Source organism: Aphelocoma coerulescens, chromosome 4 (assembly GCF_041296385.1).
Source record: "Aphelocoma coerulescens isolate FSJ_1873_10779 chromosome 4, UR_Acoe_1.0, whole genome shotgun sequence".
NCBI lineage: Eukaryota > Metazoa > Chordata > Aves > Passeriformes > Corvidae > Aphelocoma > Aphelocoma coerulescens.
Window position 1 is genome coordinate 7,081,597 of NC_091017.1, and position 23,074 is coordinate 7,104,670.

At 40.0% G+C, this 23,074-nt stretch overlaps 1 protein-coding gene across 7 annotated transcripts in view; it reads left to right on the forward strand.

Moving 5' to 3' along the window:
* Nucleotides 1-23,074, forward strand: part of LARP1B (La ribonucleoprotein 1B) — a 30,161-nt gene that overhangs the window by 6,712 nt on the left and 375 nt on the right. The window contains exons 2-20 of one of the 7 annotated variants that reach the window (XM_069012647.1): nucleotides 1,405-1,466; nucleotides 2,206-2,265; nucleotides 4,099-4,267; nucleotides 5,738-5,881; nucleotides 8,708-8,851; nucleotides 8,953-9,121; nucleotides 12,950-13,094; nucleotides 13,293-13,467; nucleotides 14,267-14,439; nucleotides 14,609-14,980; nucleotides 15,832-15,952; nucleotides 16,469-16,674; nucleotides 17,062-17,168; nucleotides 17,653-17,810; nucleotides 18,123-18,267; nucleotides 18,759-18,868; nucleotides 19,078-19,205; nucleotides 19,410-21,780; nucleotides 22,252-22,480. In XM_069012647.1, the coding sequence (XP_068868748.1) occupies nucleotides 1,405-1,466; nucleotides 2,206-2,265; nucleotides 4,099-4,267; nucleotides 5,738-5,881; nucleotides 8,708-8,851; nucleotides 8,953-9,121; nucleotides 12,950-13,094; nucleotides 13,293-13,467; nucleotides 14,267-14,439; nucleotides 14,609-14,980; nucleotides 15,832-15,952; nucleotides 16,469-16,674; nucleotides 17,062-17,168; nucleotides 17,653-17,810; nucleotides 18,123-18,267; nucleotides 18,759-18,868; nucleotides 19,078-19,205; nucleotides 19,410-19,631 (2,810 nt within the window). In that variant the 3' untranslated portion in view covers nucleotides 19,632-21,780; nucleotides 22,252-22,480. Of the gene's footprint in view, nucleotides 1-1,404; nucleotides 1,467-2,205; nucleotides 2,266-4,098; nucleotides 4,268-5,737; nucleotides 5,882-8,707; nucleotides 8,852-8,952; nucleotides 9,122-9,891; nucleotides 10,136-12,949; nucleotides 13,095-13,292; nucleotides 13,468-14,266; nucleotides 14,440-14,608; nucleotides 14,981-15,831; nucleotides 15,953-16,468; nucleotides 16,675-17,061; nucleotides 17,169-17,652; nucleotides 17,811-18,122; nucleotides 18,268-18,758; nucleotides 18,869-19,077; nucleotides 19,206-19,409; nucleotides 22,481-23,074 lie in introns of those variants that run through there. The other 6 variants (XM_069012648.1, XM_069012649.1, XM_069012651.1 and 3 more) reach the window with 6 other exon arrangements.

Below are 23,074 nucleotides of genomic sequence, written 5' to 3' on the forward strand. Positions count from 1 at the left end.
TTATATTAAAATTTAGAGTGGAATGCATTAGTTTGTGCTTCTAACATTTGCTGTGTATTCCAGGAAGCAGACACAGAGGCTTTCCAGAGTCACTGGGGCACAAGGGTGGGGTTCCCAGTGTGGAGCAGTGATAAGGGAGATTAGTCACTGGATGTGAGAGAGATAAGGGCTGAGGAGGTGATGTTATCCCCTTATAAAATAATCTACTTGTGATTTCAGACACGTTCAGTGTTTCAAGCTTGTCTTGCAATAAAATACTGAATAAGAAGTTTCAAGGAATGGTTGTGACTCCCATCGGAATGGGAAAACATGCACTGGGAGAGGGCTTAACAAAAGAAGTTAAGAGATGGTTTCCTCTTAATTCTCAGTTCTAATCTCCAAGAACAATTGCCAGATACTGGTGGGTTTTGTTCCCCTGAATTGCCAATGCAAAAAGTAGAAGGCAATTGAGAAGGGTAGAGGAAAATTGCACAGAATAAGAAAATCAGATTCATGTACCAAAAGATAATGGCATATTTTTTAAGACATAGGAAATTTAAATAGACTTTTTGTTTTCAGTGTAGGTTATTGAGCCTAGATTGTTAGGCCCACTAATAGTGCTTATAAAATAATTATTTCCAAGTATTACAATAATTCCTGGTAGAAGCATAATGGACTCTTGATCAGGAGAGTAGGTGGGGTCATTATTATAAAGTTTAGGCCTTAACTTAGGCTGTTTCTGAAAATGTGTGAGTGTCAGCTTCATGTTTCACTTAAACATATCCACTGAGGAATTTAGGCATTAAAATTTATCAGTCTTAATATAGTTTTACAGTCATTTTCTCTTTTCGTATTTTCCTTATTTTTTTTCTCTTTGTTTGTTCTTGTTTGTTTATTTTGGCTTGATTTTGAGCTATATGGCTAAACTCTATCTGGCATTTGAGTAATTACTTGTAAAAGGAAATTACTAGGAATTTGGGAATATATAATTGTTTCTATGGTCTTTTTCCTTGTTTGCATAATTACAGATTTCATAAATTCTGCCTTATAAATGTAGCTTTTAATAGGAGAACTTACTAAATGTGTATCAGGGGTTTTCTTTGTCACTTGTTAGGTTAAAATACCAGCATTTTGACATAGTCTTGAGCTTCTTAGCTGAAAAAATGCTTAAATACAGTGTTAGGCAGTATCTTGTACACCTGGTTTGCAGAGTATTTGCACTTATGATGAGTGTGAGTTTTTCAGTGTCATATACTATTAGTGACTTCATTCACTAAAAAAAAGTTCATTGACTTTGATATCAAGCCCTCAAAAACACTTGGGTGTAGTATGATAGAGCATGGCAGAGTTGTTAAGACACACCTGCCTTACTCATTTAAAGTGCAGCCTAATTCTTCACCTGAAAATGTTTTTGTTCCTTTTCAGAGCTACAAAATTCCACTAAAGGTATAAAAGCGGCAAAACCCAGGACAAGAAAAAGCAGCAAGGTTTGTATTTGTGCTTGTAAATATTCAATATGATAAATAGCTGATCCTGCTCTGATAAAAAGGTAGAAGGTATTTTGAAGTTCCAGCTGCAAGTGTTATGTTATGTCTTGATAATAGATAATTTTGGACATAGAGACAAGTAAGGAAGGGACATTTGGAATTAGGAGGGTTGCTAAATTGGTGTGTCCATGAGGGATAAAGAAAGGCATTTTGGTTTAAAAAAATTAGTGGGATGACATAAAACTGTGAAGAGGCTGCAAAGAGCACAACTTGAGCACAAGTGATGCCAGATTGGTTTTGGAAATCCTTTTTGCATCTTATGTGGTGTGTATCCTTTATATGCATAAAATTACCATTATGACAACAGGAGACACCGAGTCCTTTTATTGAAACATAAAGTTTCTAAGATTTTTACAGACACCCCTTTTTAGGTTGGTTAGTACCTGTCAAGGTCTTCCAAAAACTAAAAGCCTTTAGCAATAAATACCTTTAAGTCACATATGTGTAAGACAGCATTTAATCTGACAATTGTTTTATGCGAGCTCAAAAGTCGTAAGACCTCTTTCAAAAGTTGTGTGTTTGTTTTTTTTTTTTTTATATCTTGGCTTTTTAAGAATTGCTTCTTCTAACAGCTCTGCTCTAGGGGGTAGTCTTGCTATCTGAGCCATGACTGACATCTTCCCTGTGTCAGAAAGGGCTAAATCAAGGAAGGAATATAAACTGTTTGTCACCTTTGCAGGCCGATGATTTGGGTGATATCGCAAGCTGGCCAACACCAAGTGAAATAGCAAACAATGAAGTAAGTGTCCTTTGTTGTCCTCAGTATTATTTTTTTTTTAAACCATGTTGGCTTATCTGTTTAATACTGTTCCTCCCCAGAATGTGCTTTGGGTGTTGGAGGGTTTCAGTAGAAGCTTTGTCAATAATTCAGGTTACTGGGGTGTGCTGAACTGTTTGCACTGGTACTGGAATTTGTTAGTGGTCTGCCACGGACATGTACATAAAAATGTGCCTTATGTTTTAACTCCACTGTTTAAAAAGTTTCATTTACCTTTTCTGCTGTTTTCATCTGTTTGTGCACAGATGAGAAGGCCTTTGGAGCTGTGAATGCGCTGCCCTCTCTTGTGGCTCAGGGCGCTTTGTGCCTGTTGTCTGAACACAATTTAGTTATTCTTAGTTATCTTATTCTTCTGATACATTTTTCCCCTCCTGGGTTTTAAGGTAACATCTATTCTGTCAAATTATCTTCCTTTCTCTTTATCTCAAGTGATAAGTGCATAATGTATTTTAGACCTCTCTGATGCTATTTAAAACAAGAAGAGAGCACAGATTATTTGAAATGGTGAGGTGCCATTTCGCTCTGCTCTAGCTCTGCAGCAGCATCCCTGTGGTGCTTTCACTGTGTTCTTGGTGAGGGAAACCAGAACATTTGGGTTCAACAACATGCATTTTATAAATGAAAGTGTCCAAATTCATGTAGTGTCTGTAAAACAAAATGACATTCTGTTTGTACTTAAACTCAGCTTATTTGTCTAAGGGAAGGCTTTGTGTTCAAATTAATTACAGCACAGTACTGCAGTATCTGCTGTATGTACTCCAGCAGGTTCAAAGCTGTCTCCACAACATAGGAAAATTCTTTCTCTTTAGCAGAAATGTCTGCAAAACTTCCCATTTTGCAGGTAAAAATTATCTGGTCATAGAATGATTTGGGTTGGAAGGGACCTTTAAAGGTCTTCTAGTCCAGCCTCCCCAACCCATGTGGAAGGGACATCTTCCACCTGATCAGGAGGCTCAGAGCTTTGTCCTACATGACCTTGAATGTTTCCTAGGATGGGACATCTGAACACCTCTCTGGGCAACCTGTCCCCCTGTTTCACCACTCTCATCATGACAAATTTCTTCCTATAACTTGCCTGAAACTCTTTTAGTTTAAAACCATTCCCCCTTGTCCTGTCACTACAGGCCATGCTAAAAAGTCTGTCCCCATTTCATAATCCCCCTTTAAGCGCTGAAAGACCATCATAAGGTCTCCCTGAAGCCTTCTTTTCTCCAGGCTGAACAATCCCAGCTTGTCTTCATTGGAGAGGTGCTTCAGCTCTCTCATCATCCTTGGCCTCCCCTGGACTCTCTCCAGCAGGTCCATATTTTTATGTTGGGGACCCCAGAACTGGAGGCAGCACTGTAGGTGGGATCTCACCAGAGTGGGGCAGAATCCCCTCCCTCCCAGTATTCTGTAAGACCAGCTTTTTAAAGATAATCAGTCTGAACAGTAGATACTAGTGAGAATATTTCTTTCTTTCCTATAAAATAAATTTTCATATCTGAGGGATTGATTCATGATTTTTGTGCACGCTGTCATTTTACATCTTCTGTTAAAAACAAAAACTTTCTTTTCTTAATCTAAAAACTCATCTTTTCTTAATCTAAAAATTCATTTTGTATTCTTGCCAAGTTAGCAGAAAATAAAGCTATTTAAAAAGATGCTTTATAAAACAAGACAGTTCTTAAAGTTCACCCTGCTGAAGAGGCTGAGAACAGGTAATAAAAAAGGAATTTTAATAGGTAAAGGAAATGTGCACCTCCTGCTACCAGCAGCTGTACTGCCAGAAATAATTACCTGTGTCTCTTACAGTGTAAGACTGTAAGTCACAGCAAGAAGCCAACAAATAGAAGAGAAAAGGAGGAGAAATCTGATCAGAAAAGCAGTAATGGAATCAAGGACAATCCGGAGGCAAGGCCAGATGGTCCAGCAGAGAACACGAGTGAAGATGAAGCTCAAACTAATAACCAAAGGAAAAAAGGTGAGCTAAGGCACTGTGTATGATGCAGTAAGTCACTGTTGATACAGCTGCATCGATTCCAGTTGAGTGACTCGAGAAAGCTGCTCATGATTTGCATTTGCTGGGTGAATGCAGAATATATTGCTGTCTCTGTGTGGAAGCCTCAGCCAGGCTGCCTCTCTCAGGGTTTGGAGCATTCTGCTTAGTCAGGTAGGAATTCTGGGGGAAGAGCAGCTCGTGCCCTATTGATGGTCCTTGGAGCTCTGACAGTTTCTGGAAGATTTTGTCATGGCTGTACAAGCCAGTACTGTCTCTGATATATTTATTTCCCTCGATAGGTAGCTCTGTGTTAATTTAACTTAATATATTTATGTGTGTGTGTGTCACTGCATATACACTAGCACGTCAGTTTTCATGTTCTACTGTTAGCTTACACATTGAAGTGATCATTTGAAAACTCAACCGGGTTATTTGCTTCCTTTTGATCCAATCTCTTACATTAAAAATGGGAAGCAAACCTGATTCTCATTTGGTCAGGAGATTGGAATAGGCTGGAGAAACAGCAGAAGGAGTTTCAAGATCTTGCTGCCATCAGCTGCTTTTTTGTCTTGCTGCCCTGCTGGTGTTTTTCCAGATCCTAAAGACCTTTGCTGTTTAGATTTATTAATCTTCATATATATATATATTCATATATATATATATGTGTATATATATATATACACATTAAAAAACAAAACCTATATTGCTTTTAATTTTTTTCAGTCTAAGTGGAAATCTAAAGCAAAGCATTCCACAGGTAAAACGTGTTTTTCTTCCCCCCCCCAGTGCAGATAGCACATTTTGTGTACTTGCTTATATTTCTTAGCCACAAAAGAATGGACCCCACAATACCAATCAATACTATAGTTAAATAAATTGTTAGTGGATACTTTAGGCCATAAAGATAAAACAAAATACTAGAAATGAAAAAAAATGGAGCTTTGCTAGTAATTTTTGATTCATGTGAATGAACTTTGAATATACAGGTGAAAATACAGTATCACAGCTAAATTCTCAGGAAAATTTTTATGATCTGTGATTGAAATCTTTATTGTGATGGTTAATTTTATGGTTTTTTTTTTTTACCTCAATGTTTCATATACAAGTTGTGGAATTACATAGCAATGAATTTACTGGCTATATTTTAACACTGACATAGCTATAAATATTTGGCCATGGAGCATCTAAAAAGCCATTAAATAAAAAGTTTCACCTTTATTTCTTATATTTGAAGCTTAGGTAAGGTTACCTTTGAGTTTGAGAAATTCTTGTTTACTGCATTTATTATTTAGTCATTTGTAATATCTTAAAATTTCAACGTTAAGCTTCTCCCGCTTTTTAAAACTTGAAATTAACTGTTGCTAGTTTTACAAGAAGAATTCTATAGAGTCTTTTCAGGAGCTGAAACCTCAAGTGTTAGTATAACTAAGAGTAATATATTAACTTTTCAAGGTAACAAGCAGAAATGGGTGCCACTTCACTTGGATGATGTGAGGTCAGACAGTCAAGACAGACCTGGCTCTCGAACGAGCTCCAGATTTGTGCTGGAAGCAAACAAGTTAATACCTCACAACAACAGAAGGAATGAGGCAAGAAGTAAGTAGTTCTCAGTCTCTGGGTCTTGCTGTTGGTGGCAAATAAAGTGTAATATCACATGAGCTGGCAGTTTATGTTGAAACTTAGCTCTACCTCTAGTAGGTAAAACTGGCTGTTCATATTTGCCAGTAACCAGCAGCATCTATTTTCCTCTTCGTGGCTCCCTGTGCAATCTCGTCCCACAATTTTACAATGCAGAAAGTTCAGGAATAGCCTCAGAAGGTGTCTGCTCTGTCCTACTCTGCTGCTATTCCCACAGCTTGTTGCTACCAGAGCAGTTTCTTGTGGAGCTACACTTTGAACTCTGCTTTGGCAGTTCTACTGATGTTGTTTTTTCTTTTGAGCTGGACCGATTCCCTCAGCTCCCTGACCTATTTCTCAGCATGGCAATGCAAAAAGCTGTACTAACACCACAACTGGGGCTGCTTCTGGTCCTCAGGTGTTGTGAGCAGAGCTGGTTGGGTGGCAGAAATCTTAGGCTGAGTGTAAGTCTTTGGTTTAAGTTTTAAAACTGCAATATACATGAACAGTTTGAATGTTTGCTCATTATAAAAAGTACTGGATGCTACTGACATGGAATTCATGAAGTCATTTTAGGAACTGAATGTAAGAGCTTGATCTGGATTTTTGAAGGATGGGCAAGGGGAGGATTTTTACCAGTTACCACTTCCTTTAAGTTTTTCCTTAGGATGGTCAAATGGCTGAAAACTTGCAGCATGAATTCTACCTCAAGGTCTGAGTGATTCAGGACCAGTTTCAGTGTGAGAGAACATAAAACATCCTTGCTCCTTTCAGGAATGTTGTGTTTAAATTAAAAACTTCATTTTGTGCTAAGTGCAAACTTGCTCATGAGGATGTTTTATGTAGGACTTCTGCATGAGTCTGAGCCATAGGCAAACTTAGGATGCAAAATTTAAACTGGTCTGGAAAAACAGTTCAAGCAATAGTTATGCATTTGGGATCTCTAAGGTTGAGGGTGACAGGTGCTCAGGTCCAAATCCCCAGTGAGACACACACATACAGATTATATTCTCTGTAAATTCAGGGTCTTGTTTGACAAGACTTGAGTGTATGAGCATACATGTGGGGTTGTAGGGTTCACTAAAAATAGTGGCTAAACCAAGATTTTTAATACATATCTTTAGTTAGTCCTTTGTTAAATTTAGCAGCTCTCAAGTGGATCAAGTAGGGACTAAATCCCCAGGCATTCCTGTGGCAGAGTGGTCCCCCTGGCATCTGAAAGACTATGCAGTTACACCTTGGAGAAACTTTCAGCAAAGGTGACTGACTGAACATGGAAGTCTCTGCGAGTCTTAGGGAAAGAGAAAGAAAATGAAAGCCTCTCTCACACAGTTCCTCTCACGAGTGAAGTGGGAATTACACCTGTCCTTAAGGGTGAAGCCAAGGTCCCTGGGGTCCGGTTTGGACAATGGGCAGAGCCAGAGGAGTGGTTGGCAGCTGCTGCTGGGAACAAAAGGGAGAGTCCAGAGAGCCACTGCTGTGGGAATCCTATCATCAAGACCTGGGCAAAGGGATGGAGTGCACCTTCAGCACATCTGCAGATGACCCCAAGCTGAATGCTGCAGTTGACATGCCTGAAGGGCAGGATGCCACCCAGACAGACCTGGACAAGCTTGAGGTGTGGCCCCTGGGAATGTGATGAGGTTTAACGAGACCAAGTGCTGGTGCTGCACCTGGGTAAGGGTGATCCCTGGTATCAGTCCAGACTAGAGGATGAGCAGATGGAGAGCAGCCCTGCCCAGAAGGACTCGGGGGTGCTGGTGGAGGAGAGGCTGGACATGCCCTGGCCATGGGCACTCACAGCCCAGAAAGCCAAACATGTCCTGGGCTGCATCCTGAGCACCACGGGCAGCAGGGGAGGGAGGGGATTCTGCCCCTCTGCTCCGCTCTGGTGAGACCCCACCTGCAGTGCTGCATCCAGCTCTGGGGTCCCAGCATAGGAAGGACATGGACCTGTTGGAGTGACTCCAGAGAGGGACACCAAGATGATCAGAGGGATGGAGCATCTCACCTGTGAGGAAAGGCTGGGAGAACTGGGTTTGTTTAGCCTGAAAAAGAAAAGGCTTTGGGGTAACCTAATTGTGGCCTTCCAGTACCTGAAGGGAGCCTGCATGATGGAGAGACACTGTTTACAAGGGCATGGAATGACAGGACAAGGGGAAATGGTTTTAAAATGAAAGCAAGTAGATTAGATTTAGATTAGATAATGGGGAAAAAAAATTTTACTGTGAGGGTGGTGAGGCGCTGGCACAGGTTACGCCAAAAAGCTGTGGGTGCCCCATCCCTGGAAGTGTTCAAGGCCAGGTTGGATGGAGCTCCGAGCAACCTTGTCTAGTGGAAGGTGTCCCTCCATGGCAGGGGGGGTTGGAACCAGATGGTCTATAAGATTGCTTCCAACCCAAGCCATTCTGCAATTCTGTGATTGCCATCTCACTCTAGTGGAGGTGGGAGTTGTCCACAGGAGAAGACTGAACTGTCGTGATCATTCCTTCCTGCCCCGAGCTGATCATAGGTACTGTGGTCTTTGAGCTGACACCAGAGTGTCCAGTTGCTTCAGACTGACTGCCAGTCAATCGATTGCCACCTTACTGCTGACCCCTCCTGCCTGACTCACCCTCTGGCAGGGCTGGCAAACCTTTCCTGCTCCTCTCCTGCAGCTTCAGCTCTGACCACCCGCTTCAGCCAGCATGGCTGAGGCTGTGGATTGCCTGGGAGCAAGTTGAGAACTCTGGGGTCATGAGGGACTTACGGGCACCAGGAGGTTTCATTGTGATTGCAGGTATTTTGTGGTTTTTTCTCTTCAAGATTGGCGTCGTGATAGAGAAAAGAGAGACGACCATGACGAGGTGTGCAGCGTGAGGAGTGAGGGTGGCAGTGTCCGAGGATTCTCCAGAGGCAGAGGAAGGGGGAGAAGCAGAGGAAGAGGACGAGGCAGAGGAAACCCCAGCAGTATGCAAAGAAATGGATACTTCGCAAAAAATTTTAAAGCTATGTTTATAATGTTGTTGTTTTCATTTTCTAATGTTGTTATTTTCTCTTTTATGTTGCAGTGAACTTTGACTATTCAGTTGGTTATCAAGAACTGTATGGTGAAGGAATTGACCAAGTATTTCAGCCTGAGCTTAACCCTGGTGTGATTTATTACTATGGTGATGGAACAGGAGTGCAGATGTATTCTGTGGATGAAGCACTTCTCAAGGAATATATAAGACACCAAATGTAAGTAGATTGCTTAATGTATAAATATTTTCAGAGATCTAGTTAAGATAAAATAACTCACTTCAAACAGTGTTGGATCCTTATTATCCGTATCAAGTTGGAGATTAAGGCGTTCCAGCTTAACTTTTTGAGTTAACTCTGACCATTACTAGTGTCAGCTCGAATTTATTCACTGGTGGGGTGGAAAAACTTGAGTAATGGGGAGGAGTTTTAAGGAAGCTGTTTCTGCATCTTGTGCTGTAGTCTGGCTCTAACTCGTATGACTGCTTTATTGATGGTACACAGCCCTCTTTATGTTGTCACGTAATTGAGATATGGATGTCCCTGAGCTTGTGCTTTTGAGTACTGTTGGTCTGTTTGCCTATAAAGCTCTTCTTGGGTGACGTTTCCCCTATTTGCTCTCAATTTCACTTTGAGAAGTCTTGTTAGTTTGATGTTTTCAGTGTGGTTCACCTGAAACATGTAACTGAGAGAGAGTAGTTTTGCAATGATACTTGATTTTTCAATAATCTGAAATGTTTACTTTCTCGTGTACACCATTAGGCAATGAGAAACCATCTGGAAGACTTGATTATCACCAGGAGACAAGTCAAAAAGGGCCTGGAAAGCACTAGTTCATTTTAAAGAGACAGTTTCCACCACTGGCAGATATTTCATCCTCAGTACTTGCATTTCTCTGCGATGCCTCTGTGGTGGTTTTTGATTGCCCTCGTGTTCCGTACAGCAACTTGCTTATTTTACTCTCGCTTCTTTTGTTACAGTTGACGCAAAAAGGAAGAGAAAAGCCTCTTTAAAGGGCAGAAAGTATCTGACATGTGGCTATCAACTTCAAAACTTCTATTGCAGTCTTTTTTTGCTCTTGCTGCCAGGCCCCTATGAGACCTGACAGTGGACATGTACCCCCATGTCAGGATAATCGGCCTGCACTGTCCTCAGACAAGTGGGGGAGGAGCACAGCCACTCCACTGTTGGCCAGATTTCTGGGCATGCAGTGTAGAATCCAGACCTCCTAAGGTAGGACATGACGATGTCCCCCTCTGCTGAGAAAAATGCCACTTACAGCACTGGTCACATCTGACTTCTGGGTATATTTGTATTTCCTTTTGGCACCGAGAGGTTGGCAGATGTTGGTAGAAGACTTGGCATGGCTGGATAACCACAGCCATTGGCTGCTTGCCTGGTGTGAACTCCTAAGGCAGTTTGGTTATGGAGTTTGCTTTCCATGAGAGGGAGATTCCTGAGCAGGGTTAGAACATAACTCCACTAGTTTTATTCTCCCTAGACAGAAAAAAAAAAAAAAAAAAGAAAAAGGTGGTTTTTTTAATCTATTCCCTTCTTTTATCCCATTAAAACTTAGGGGAAACAGACTTTATTCATCAGTTACCTATTATTTGCCTCTAAATGGGGGTGGCTTTGTCTGGCTTTTGTAACTTAGCTATAAAATATTAAAGTGAGTATGCCAAAGAAGGAATTATATATGGAATAAAGGTACACCAAATTGTTATGTCTCAGAGCTCCTATTGGAGTCCAGAATAAATCAGGTTATATTAAAGAAGTGAGATCGAATCCTAGTGGATGAATAAATTTTAAAAGTTTACCTGCTTAATAGAGAAAAATCTTAGACACTGTCCATCTGAGTTGACGTGTAATTACAGGAGGAAACACACTGCTATCAAGCAGTTTATGCTTGTCCCAAGAACCAGCTCGATGTACAAGGGAGTAATATTTGTATTGCATACCAAAATATCTTCTGTGTTGTTAATTACAGGCTGAAGCTGTCAGCCTGAAAAGTTTCAGTGCTTAGCAGCTCCTCATTCTGCAACGTGCAGCAGAACCCTATTTAAACGTCCTCTTGCTTTAGAAAATAAATAAATAAAAGTTCAAATATCAATTCAGGAGTAAGCAAAGGGACTCTGAGGAAAAGGAAGAAGAGGAAAGCTGGAGGGGGTGTGTGTGTTTAGGTTTGTCCCTCTGCTTGGAGCAAACCTGTGCATTGTCTTCATTTATCATTAATGGTCTTTCACATTCCTTTTTCTAGAGTGATGGACATCAAGGGAGGCAGTTTGAGTCAAGTGCAGTCATTGTCCATTTCTGCTTATGGAATTTTTATCTAGGTGAATCGTTACAGGATTTTACCTTTACTGTACGATTGTAAAGGTAACACTAGTAGAACATTGGTATATGGCATTTGTGCTTGCTCATCTTCTAGACTGGGAGGGGAAAAGGAACACTGCAGCTCAGAACAGTAGACAGGATATTCTTGAAAGAAACTTTCTCTTTGTGCCCAGTTGCTTCACTGATCATACTTGGCTCTGAGCAAGAGCTTAACTCTCCAAAAGCCTTGTTCTCTTCTCTGTTTGCTTTGACTTAGTAGCAGCGTTCCCATTTGTCCTGTCTTGTCCAGCATTGAGACTTTAAATTCATTCTGTCCCGGGGCCGAGTGCTGGTGAGAGCACGGTGCTGGTAACGCCAGCGTCACAGGTTCGATCCCCGCCCCGGCCATTCACTTGGGAGTTGGACTCGAGGATCCTTGTGGGTCCCTTCCAGCTCAGAATATTCTGTGTGTGATTCCATGTGTTTCATAGAGCCAGCTTGTGCTTCAAATTTCTTCAGCTACACAAAATTGGAGAAAGAAATGGTATCCAGGTGCTGCTTGGGTCAGTGATGGCATCAGAGTGCTCTTGGAGACTTTGGCCTTGATTCCAGCTTCAGTGGAGAGACTTAGTGTTTTATACTTTGTTGAAATTAGGATGATCGTTATTTACATTTGCATGTGCAGCTTTTTTCTTCAGCATTTTAATACCCTCTCATTTTCTTTTTGCACCCCCTCTATTTCTGTAATAGAATTTTAACTGCTTTCCATTAAGTCTTTCCCTACTTGCGTTTTTCTGAACGCCATGAGGGGTTAGTATTCCTTGGATGTAATGTGCAAAATCATGGTATGATGTGTAAGCTCTATGAAAGGCCTAGATTTCAGTCATCATGATTAAACTGAGGGGGGTTTTTCATTCTTTTTCATAGGATGTTTTCTCATTCCCTTGCTCTGTGTGACAGATCATGATATGAATTCCTTGCTTTTTGTCTTCACTAAGTATAAAACATCTTGACACCTGGATTATTTCCTAGAGCAGCTTCATTGTTGAAGATTTGTCTTTCTGCTGTTTGTCCCTCATCTCTGTGGTATTACCAGATTCCTGAAATGTCCTTGTCCTTCTTTATCCACTAAACACCATCTATTCTGTAAGACTTTTTTTTCTCCATGAACTGTTGTGCCTTTTGGTACAGTTTCATGCCAAATACAACATTACTGGTTTTGTTTTCTCATCTTCTCACAAGCATGCTTGATGATTCAGAGTAAATATCTGTGCCTCCACACTCAGATAGGATACTTAAACCTTGCAATGCACTGGAGACTGGGACAATAAAAGATGCAGTTCAGGATGAACTGATATTGCTGTGTGGGACATAACTTATGCCCTGACTGTAAGCAGTGCTTGTCCTTCATCCGTATGGAGGCCAAGACAATGTTGTTCCCTTCTGTCCATGTAAGTAATGAGGGAGGGGTAGGTGAAGGAAAACTGGAGCATAGTTTTTGGTTGTGCAAATGTAACAAGGCTTTGATTTGTACCCCTCTGTGCTGTACTATAAGTCTATCTTAAGCTGTCGAGCATGCTTGCTGCTCTGTGGGTCTTCTGTAGTGATACAGCTGTTGAAGAATGATTCTGTTGATGTCAAAATACACTCTGTTTTTTAATGGAAGACGTTAACAAGGAATCTAGGTTGCTTGAGGTGTAGAATAAGCTCAGGTTTGTATGTTTTGTTCTGCAGTGAGTATTATTTCAGCACAGAAAATTTGGAGAGAGACTTCTTTCTGAGGAGAAAGATGGACCAACAAGGATTTCTGCCCGTGTCACTGATCGCCAGTTTCCGTCGGATGCAAGCTCTGACAACGAATGCTGCTCTCATTTTGGAGGTAAAATCATTCAGAAGCATGTATCTGAAAAGTTGCTTGGTTAAGTCTGTGCTGCCATTTAAAGTCAGCACTATAAAGTTAATAAAATTTTCTGTTTGTAATGACAGGGATTCTGTAAAGAGGCTCTAAGTGGCCAAGTTGGTGGGCTTTTTTCTTTTTGTTGGTAGTTTTTAATGTTATAATGTGCTTGTCACACAGGCCCTAAAGGACAGTACAGAAGTTGAAACTGTGGATCAGAAACTACGAAAAAGGGTTGATCCAGAAAAGTGGCCAATTCCAGGTCCTCCTCCATGCAACCTGCCTCCAACTGACTTCTCTCAGCTCATCAATTGTCCAGAATTCATACCAGGCCAAACTTTTGGCTCACATACTGGTAAAGGATTTATTTTACAGAAACATAAGTTTAGTGCTGTCAGTCTAGCTTAGGAAATTTGCCTCCTGATACTGATTTCATAACAGAAGTTGTACTTTTGGTAACAGTTTATTCAGCTGCTCTGCATGCCAGCCTTGCACTTGCCAAGTCACATGGCTGATGTTAAGTAGATAAAAATGTCTCTTGTGTGTTATGGCTGTGACCATTCTCCAGAATATAGAATGATGGGCTACAGTCCTGTAGAATTAGTAATACTAATCTTAAACTAGTCCTAAACTCTGCTTCATTTTCGTGGCAGCTGAAAGTTCACTCTTTATTTGGTGCCTCCTTGTTTTGGATGTGAAACTCATTCACATTATTAATAGGGAGATGGATTTGTTTGCTGACAACCCTTGGCAAGGAAATCCTTTACTAAAATGTTGGCTGAAATTAAATGGGAAGAATGAAGATGGAGTTAGGCACCCATCCACAGAGCTAGAAAATGATGTGGAGAAAACAGGATCCTAATGATGCTGTGCTTTTTTTTCTCCTCAACAAACGTAATGTCTCACAGCCTATGAAGAAACTTTCCATGGAAATAAGTTCTTAGAACTGATTTTATTCTGAAATGTTGGGTGAACTGTGGAAAGCTGTCTCTTAAAAATGAAAAGAAATTCTTTGATCAGTGTTATAGTTATCCATAGAGGTAGAAAAATGGTAGCTGTGGTTAAAAGAAAGACCAGTGAAACAACTGACAAACAAGCAAAATAAAACCAAAACAATCTACAACAGGAACTGAACTACTGTTTTCTACTGCTAGAGTCTGCACCAAGTTCTCCAAGAGTGGGAAGCCCGCTGAGTCCAAAGGAAAACTCTGAAACAAGTAATTTTCAGACAATGTCTAAGGGACTGTCTACAAGTTTGCCCGACTTGGACTCTGAACCTTGGATAGAAGTGAAGAAGAGGCATCGTGCATCCACTGTCAAGCTAAAGGTAAAATCAAAACCCTTGAAGTTATGTTTAAATAAACACATGCAAAACCAACTTTGAGGTTATACTGTAAACCAAGGTTTTAAACATCTTAACATATGCGATGCTTGAGAATGCAATACAGTTTGGGAAATCATTATCCAACTCAAATATAAAACCTTTTCCAACTCAGGAGACTGTTCCTGTACCTGATCAAACACCAGATCAACACCAGCCACCCCCACTTCCCGAGGAACAAGAACAGGAAGAACTTGAATTTTTGTTTGATGAAGAGATGGAACAAAATCAGTGTCGGAAGAATAAATTTACTGATTGGTCAGATAGCGATTCTGATTATGAAATTGATGATCAAGATGTAAACAAGATTTTGATTGTAACACAGACACCACCATATGTGAGAAAACATCCTTGTGGAGACCGTGTTGGCAACCGTGTGTGCCGAGCAAAAATCACATCAGAACTTGCTAAAGTCATTAATGATGGCTTGTACTACTACGAACAGGATTTGTGGATGGATCAGAGTGAAAATGATGCCACGGTGAAGGTAATTCTCTTTAATTTTTGACCTGAAAACCATGCCTGTTCAAGCAGTTCCCAAATTAATTTCAGCCTTCTGCTGTGTAGTTGTAAAATGCTACAGGAAAGTGACAGTAATTTGCAGGTCTGCTGAGCTACCTTTACAGTGGAAAGCAGACCCAAGGTTTTCATACCACAGACTTGACCAAAAACATTGAATGAATTTTTTTTTTTAACATTTTGGAGATGGTTCAAGTTTTCCAATGTTTTCTTGTTCTATGAATAGTTTGTTTCATAACAACTGCAAATCCCTACCCAGAGAGGAAGGGGGTACGTGTCAGAGATGAGATGATGAGAGGGAAGTAATACAGTAATTTTAAAGTAGTTTTGTATTAAGGTTCTGTTTGCCTTGTAGTTTGTTAGAAAAATAGTTGGAATGAAGTTACCTACACACTGAGTGGTGAGGGAAAGGGGCTTTATCTGTGCACAAAGAGGGGGTAGTGGCTTCATGGACAAATGGAGCATGTCCATACAAAAGCAAGCCGATAAAGGTGGAAGTGGATGTTGAGAGTAAGAGCAAGAAGTACAGGTAGAATTTAGAATATTAAATAAATGGACAAAGAAAACCAGCAAACATGAAGAGGGCAGTGAGAAATAGCAAACTGCAGGAGAGAATATTTTCTTTTTTATTGCTGTTATGGACTTGACAATGATTTGGCGAGATTTTTCACACACAGCATGCACGAGTCCCACCTGAGACAGGTGTGGGGGTTCTTGTGTGTCAGTTCTGGCTTATTTTCTCTTCATGAAATGCATCTGTTTCTCAGGGTGGTATCTATTACCCTGCTTTGCATTTACAATTTGCTTTCTCTAATTCAGCAAGAGATTGAGAACTTTAAGAAGCTAAACCTCATTAATAAGGATAAATTCGTTAGTCCTGCACCAGAAACTGCTGATCCAACAGAGGAAGCTCCTCCAGGACCTCGAGGGTTACAGAAAGGTAAGTATGAAAGTATTTGTTTTTTAGAGTCTGTGTAATAAAGAACAACTCTGTAGGTGTTTGACTGTTTCTGCCTGTGCAGTATTTTAATTTTGGTTCAGTCAGCAGTCTGAGGGGGCTTTTTCTTTGCTAATTTTTCAAATTGCCAACTGTTCATGGGTAGCATGGTCTCAGTTGAATGACAAGAAGCTGGCGCTTGTTCTGCTTTGTTGTCACTATCCATCAACACCAGGTGCTCTTTGTGTGACTTGGAATTTACAATGAGTAAAGTTAAACTGAAGCTGTGAAACATTTTATAGAAACCAGTGTTTTTATGGGACACAGGGATGGAAGGAAATGAGATAAGAAGAATTTACTACTTGTATCACAGCATTACTGAGCAGTCACAACATCCCAATCTTATCTTTAGAGGTATTTCTTTGAGTAGTACTATTAACATTTACTGGGTTACATGCTAATAGCATCTCTAAAGTAGCTCAGTAAAACCACCTTTCTCCTTCCTGCCTCCATATTTAGCAGAGGAGCTGGCCTGTAACTTCCTCAGTACTGAAGTACCTCCAACAGCAGGAATGGCTCGATCGCTGCCAACAGCAGTCCCAGATTCACCCCGTTTCCACCCTGGCTTTATCCCACGAACACCTCGCACCCCAAGGCTCCAGGATCCCAACAAAACACCCAGATTCTACCCTGTTGTTAAAGAAGCACGATCCTTTGATGTAAAGGTAAATGAAAAAACATTTAAAAAAAAAACCCAAAACCAGCAAAAGCCTACAAAACTCCTGTTTGTGCACACAGTTTAACAAGAATTGAAAGGCAAAAAATTAAATGCTTGTACTCCTATTGTTATTTTCCAAAATATTTACCATATTCACTTTATTTCTATTAAATGCTTTCTGAGTCTTCTTCCTTGAAAGTCTTTGCTGAAAAAAGTGTAGTGTTTAAGATTTTTGGTTAGTTACATAAGACTAATCTTCAGGTTATGAAACTGTGGTCTTGTGACTTTATAACTTGTTAGATAACAGAATATAAAACTTTTAGATCTCTGTTTTAAGTGGGAGAGAATAAGTGAAGTCAAATTAGGGAAATAAATCCTTCATTTACTTTCTTAGACTCCAAGAAAAAGAAAAACGCGCCACAGTACAAATCCTCCCTTGGAATGCCATGTTGGTTGGGTGATGGATTCCAGAGACCACAGGCCAAGAACTTCCTCTGTGAGGTAAATGTTGTTGTTGTTGTTATTCAAAATTTATTGGCAGGTAGTTCTCACTGCTAGTGGAGAAACAGGCTATGAAAGGCAATTTATAAATACAATGGAAGCAAGAAAAGAATGCTCAAGAAAGACAAAAATATGGAATACTGTCTGGAAACAAGCTAGGCAGACTGGTGTTCACAGCGTTGTTTGATCCATGATACAGCAGCAGTAATGTTACTTGAGGCACTGATGTTCACTTCAGTGGTCATTAAAAATCAGGCATGACCATAAAATCAGTAATGTTTAATTATCATTGTCCAAAACTGCCTCTGTTTTTGACATATTAGCACAAAACCTGATTTTCTTGAGGTGCAGCCAAACCCAGATACACTGCAGCAGTCACCAGGTGACCATACCATGGCTCTTGCGTAGGTCAGGGTGGGTGAAAACTGATTGTGCAGAAAAGCTGTGTTTATAGGTCAGAAATATGTTGGGTTTTTTTCTCCAGCAGTTCCAATGCCTCACCTTCAGAAGGAGCTCCACTGGCAGGTTATGGCTGTACTCCAAATTCTCTTCCCAAATTCCAGCATCCATCTCATGAACTGTTAAAGGAGAATGGCTTTACTCAGCAGGTGTACCACAAATACCGGCGACGGTGTTTAACGGGTAAGCTGCTCCATGCACTTCCTCAAATTGTAGGTAGAAGTTTCCAGGTGTTGTCTGATACCAGTTTTCCTCACATGGTTCCTCATGCTTAATTTTTCTTGGGAAGGCAAACAAAATTTATTTGGTGCTTCTGTTTTAGGAACCCTGCTTTCCATTTAACTTTACCTTCCCTGACAAAAAAATTACACTTAAATTTGGACTGAAGTTCCCAGAAGATCTGGTGTGTTTTTTACTAAAGGCAAGGCACTTTAAAATATTCTGGTGAAAAATTAAATTAGTGGTTTTGTCCTTCCCTTTCTTTTTTTCTTCCAGAGAGGAAACGGTTGGGAATTGGCCAGTCCCAAGAAATGAACACACTTTTTCGTTTCTGGTCCTTTTTTCTGAGAGATCACTTCAACAAGAAAATGTACGAAGAATTCAAACAGCTTGCTCTAGAGGATGCAAAAGAGCACTACAGGTATTTTTTCTTGAGGTTTTACCACTCCTTTTAATGACTGTGAAGTTTACATACATCTGCAGTGAACATTTTTAGTACTGCCTTTGCCTTTTTGTAAATCTTTAAAATAGCAGTGTGTCTAAGTTGTTTTAATAGCAAAAATCCATATATATTTGTGCTTTGCAGATGAATAGCTAAATGGGCCACATTTTCTGACCTGTAATCAGTTGTGAGTTCCACAAAATCCTGTAACTTGTCGACCATGACGAGTCAGTTCTGTACTAACACTCCTAAGATTCTTTCTTCCATAGGAGAAGACATTCTTTACTTCATTTTACTTGTTCAAACTGGTTCTTGCCTTACAAAAATACCAGAAAAATGACCACGAAGGAAATTGTCACTGCCCTTTTTCTCTTGGATATAATTCCCTTCCTTCCACCCATTTCCCCCAGCTCTATTTTTCTGAGCCAAAGAGACAAGGTAGATTTTTGTACCTCTCTGTTCTGTTCCAGGTACGGCTTGGAATGCTTGTTCAGATTTTACAGCTATGGCCTGGAAAAGAAATTCAGGAAGGAAATATTTGAGGATTTCCAACAAGAAACAAAGAGGGACTATGAAGCTGGTAATTATCATAGGCTTGTCACTGCTCACACTGTGGTAACATTAGTCAATCCCAGTTCCTTGGCGCTGACTTGTTACCTGACCGAGAACAGCTTTTATTCATACTCTTTTTATCTTCAGTTCTCTTAAAAATATCGTTACCAGTGAATAATTAAGTTTTTAATTAAATTTGCTTTGTAAAGTGGTAAAATTATCTTTTTCTGTTGCTAGGTCAGCTGTATGGACTGGAAAAATTTTGGGCTTACCTAAAATACTCTCAGCATAAGACTCCAGCTGTTGACCCCAAACTGCAAGAGTACCTGAGTAAATTTAAGAGACTGGAGGACTTCAGGGTGGATGTAAGTTTCAATGCCTGTTTTAAATAATATTTGGTGTACTAATATTTTTGCTTCAAGGTAATCTGAGAGCAGCACTTGATTTCATGAAAAAGCAGCTTGATAAATCCTAAGGGCCTAATCCTTTCAGTCCTACAAGTTGTGGAAAGGCAAAAATACCTGGCTTTATGGCAAAACACGTAACAGGTTGCCCCTGTTTCTTTTCAGCCTCCTATTGGTGAAGAATCTGGCAGGAGGAGATCAGGTGAGGATTCAGGTCATCGCAGACATCAGTCTAACTCTTCTAAAACACTTTCCACCACCAAGCCCCCCGCTGCCTGTCAGTCCCGGCCGCTGGGAAGCGTTTCCTGTGGGAATACCGTGCACGCCTCCGTGGGCCGCAGCACTGCTGCCACAAAATCTATAGAAAGTGATGTACCAGAAAAATAGACTTTGGATGAGCTTGTGCCCTTGAGAATCAACTTTGGCATCACTCTTCTTAATCTGGAGGTCTTCAAGGCGAGGCAATCTCTACTGCGTGATTAAAAATGTATGGAAAGACAAAGGATGGGATTCTTTTTCACGGGATTTAGTTCCAAAACACTTGCCCTAGGAGAGTTGCTCTTGGTTATGGGATCATTGGAAGGATCCTAGGGAAGATTCTTTGGCTTCAGTATTGCTTTCCTCAAGCTTTTGTTTACAAAGAACTGCATTCCTTGCATATGCAAAAAATACTTCAAGGGATGCCTTACATTTCAGCTCAGATTTCTTAAAAAAGGTATGATATATATCCATGTTATTTACTGTGCTTTCCTTACCCATATTTCCCCATTATTTGTATTCTACCAAAGCAAAAAAGATTACATTATATGTAGACTATTAAATGGAAAGGAAGGATCTATGTAATTGGTTTGCTTTCAAAGCTAACTATCAAAAAGTCTGTTTTTCTGCAAAAGCACACTTGAGAACATGCAGCTGTATAGGAAACTGCATTTCTGGATTCTATTTAAAGATATAGCTTCTATTTTTTTCAGGGTCTCCATAGTTAGTATTTTATTAAGTATGGAGTTTGAGTGGACTTAACTGGGATAGTTTTGCAGGTATTTCCTTCAGTACTGGTTCTTTAATAACTAAAGCAACAGAAAACTACAGGGGAAAATCGAGCTTTTGATTTCATAGTGTCTTAAATTAACATTCAGTATCTACAGTTTGTGCAGATTGTTAAAATAGCCAACTATTCATACTCTGGGCTTGAGAGGTGTCTTCCTTTGAATTCTCTTATGATTATGAACTCTAGCAGGAGAGGCATAATTTTGAATTTTTTTTTCTCCATATTTCAAGTAATAATTAGTTTGGAGGGAAACAAAGTATTCCTTGTAAATTTTAATTTTTATTTGCTTTATTTTGCAATATCTGAATGAAGTTCTGCTTAAATTGTGCTCGCTAAGCCTAAATGATTTCAAACAGGTCTAAAGATAATTTCACTGAATGTAAGTTATTCAAATACAAATCCATTTTTGTAGCTGAAAGGGGGGGATGTTTATAACCTGTCATGTCTTATTAACTTCATTACTTTGCTTTTAAAGACTCAAGAAGAACCAAGTGAATAACTTCTCTTCCAGGCGTAGGTGAGAGGAATTCCAGCTTTTCATTAGTTAACTGCAGAATTACTTCAGTCAACTTTTAAAGTTAAAAAGTGATATCTAGCACAGATGCCTTAAACTGACTGCACAGCCATGGATGGAGCTTTAAACTATCAGCTCTCAGAGGTTATAATGAATCTGTAAATTTTTCATTGTCCTGTGAATCTCACTGAAACAAATGATGGATGTTTGCATTGAAAGGAGCGGATGGTAGCAGTGACCTTCCCCACAGTTTATACCATTTCAGCACAAAATCCAGCCTTTTGTCAGTGGCCTGTTCTAAATAAATTTAAATGAACACATACCAAGATTTCAAGTAAATATCCTATAAATATGCTGAAGTGACACATCTCAATCCTGTGTTTGATCCATGCCTTTTGCTACCCATGAAAATGATGCGAATGTAAATTTGGATTGAAATTGTATATACAAGTAATAAATTTAAGATATTTCAATTTTTCATTGGAAAATGTGCAGATTAAGCTTTTAGTGTGTGTAATTTTGTGATATCTTGGAAAATTTTATAAAAACAACAAAAAACCCTAATAGTGTTGTATATCAACTTTTTTCCCCAAAAAGTGTGAAGAAAAACAGCTTGAAAGAGTGTAAGGATGTAGATTTGCATGGGAATTTCTGCTGCACTGAGGGAAACCCAGCCTGTTCAAGGTGGAAGTGCTTCTTGGAATGGGAGCCAGCTTTCTGCAAGTTGAAGATGGATTTATTTTTGGCATATGATTGGGTATCTGTCAAAAATACGAGAAGTGAGTGATAAATGTGGGGGAAGGCAAGGAGAGTGAATACTTTACCTGCTGGCTTCTGGAGTTGCTCGGACAGTGTCCCTTTAGTGAGCTGGACAAAAACACCACCCAAGCCCATCCACAGCTCTGGCTGCCTCTCAGGAATGCCCCTTTCACTTCCCATGGGCTTGAATATGCCTTCTCTTCCCTTGCAGATAGGTGGGAAAAACGATCCTTGCATTGGCTGCTTGTTTCACTCTCTGGCTTCAAGTGGTTCAGCACCTCAGTAACTGATGGTCCTTGTTGCAGGGCTGTAACTTTGATGTGTATCCAACATCGCTTCCCACACCTCTTACATCCATTTATTCCAACCTTAACTGTGTCTTAAGATGAGTTGTGTTCTAAAAGTGGTCTATGACTGACCACTTTGCAAGCTTTGGACCTTGTGTAAAAATTCTCCTGTGTGCTTACTGAAGAATTTCTAGGTTTTTCTTCATTTCTTCTGTTGGCAAATAACCATACAAATACTTCAAAACACTACCCTGCCCAAAACCTGATTTTTGTCATGCTCAAAATCCTGGATTCTAACAGCTTTTTAAAAGGGAAGACTCAGGCTGGCTCTTGTTCCTGTTGGAGACCAGATAATGTTTTCCTACACTGAGCAGCAGTAGCCTGTCTGTGTTTTAACAGGGATTTGGATTTCTGTGGGAGATAAAGCATTCGAATGGATGGAAAACAGTTTGCAGCCTTTTGCTTCAGGCACTGCTGAGGTGACAAACGACACTCCAGGCAGAGAGGACACTTAAAGAGTAGCTGAGGATCTCTTCCTGGCCAGTCCCACAGCTACACCAGGCTGGATCTGTCAGCTCAAGAGCTTTCTTCTCTGCTGTCTGCACCCTCTGTGCTTTTGGGGTTTCAGGTAAACAACCCTTCACCTGCACTTCAGCCAACCCTGGCACACAGGTTCTGTCAAAGCAAGATTAAACCAAATCTGTGAGCACCTGTTAAGAAACATTTACCTTTAACCATAGATTAGAAGCCAGGAGAAGGATTTGCTTTCCACCTGTAAGTCAGTCTGCAAGGCCAGAGTTACATTAGTACTCATGTTAAGGAGGAAGGGAGTAAATAGCCACATCTTTTGTACTATTCCATACAGAGAATAGCACTTCTTCCTAGAGCAAATAAAACCACAGATACTCTTACTGTATTGTCAGACTCAAGCAAAGCCTAAGAAAGGTTTAATGGCTCCCTGCCTTTTACAGTGAAGACAGTAAAATCAAACTAAGTTTGCAGGAATAATAAAAAAAAAAGTTAGAAAATAGCTTAGACCTGAGATATTTAAAGTGAAACAACACCAACAACAGAATGCCAGACTGATTTTATGTGCTGTGCCCAACTCTGAATGATAGAAATTTAAACCTCAAAGAAAAGTAGATCTAGCTCAATAAAAAGATACAAACAAGTACAAGCATGTGACATAATTCTGCAGTCCTCACTGGAAATTCAAAATGTT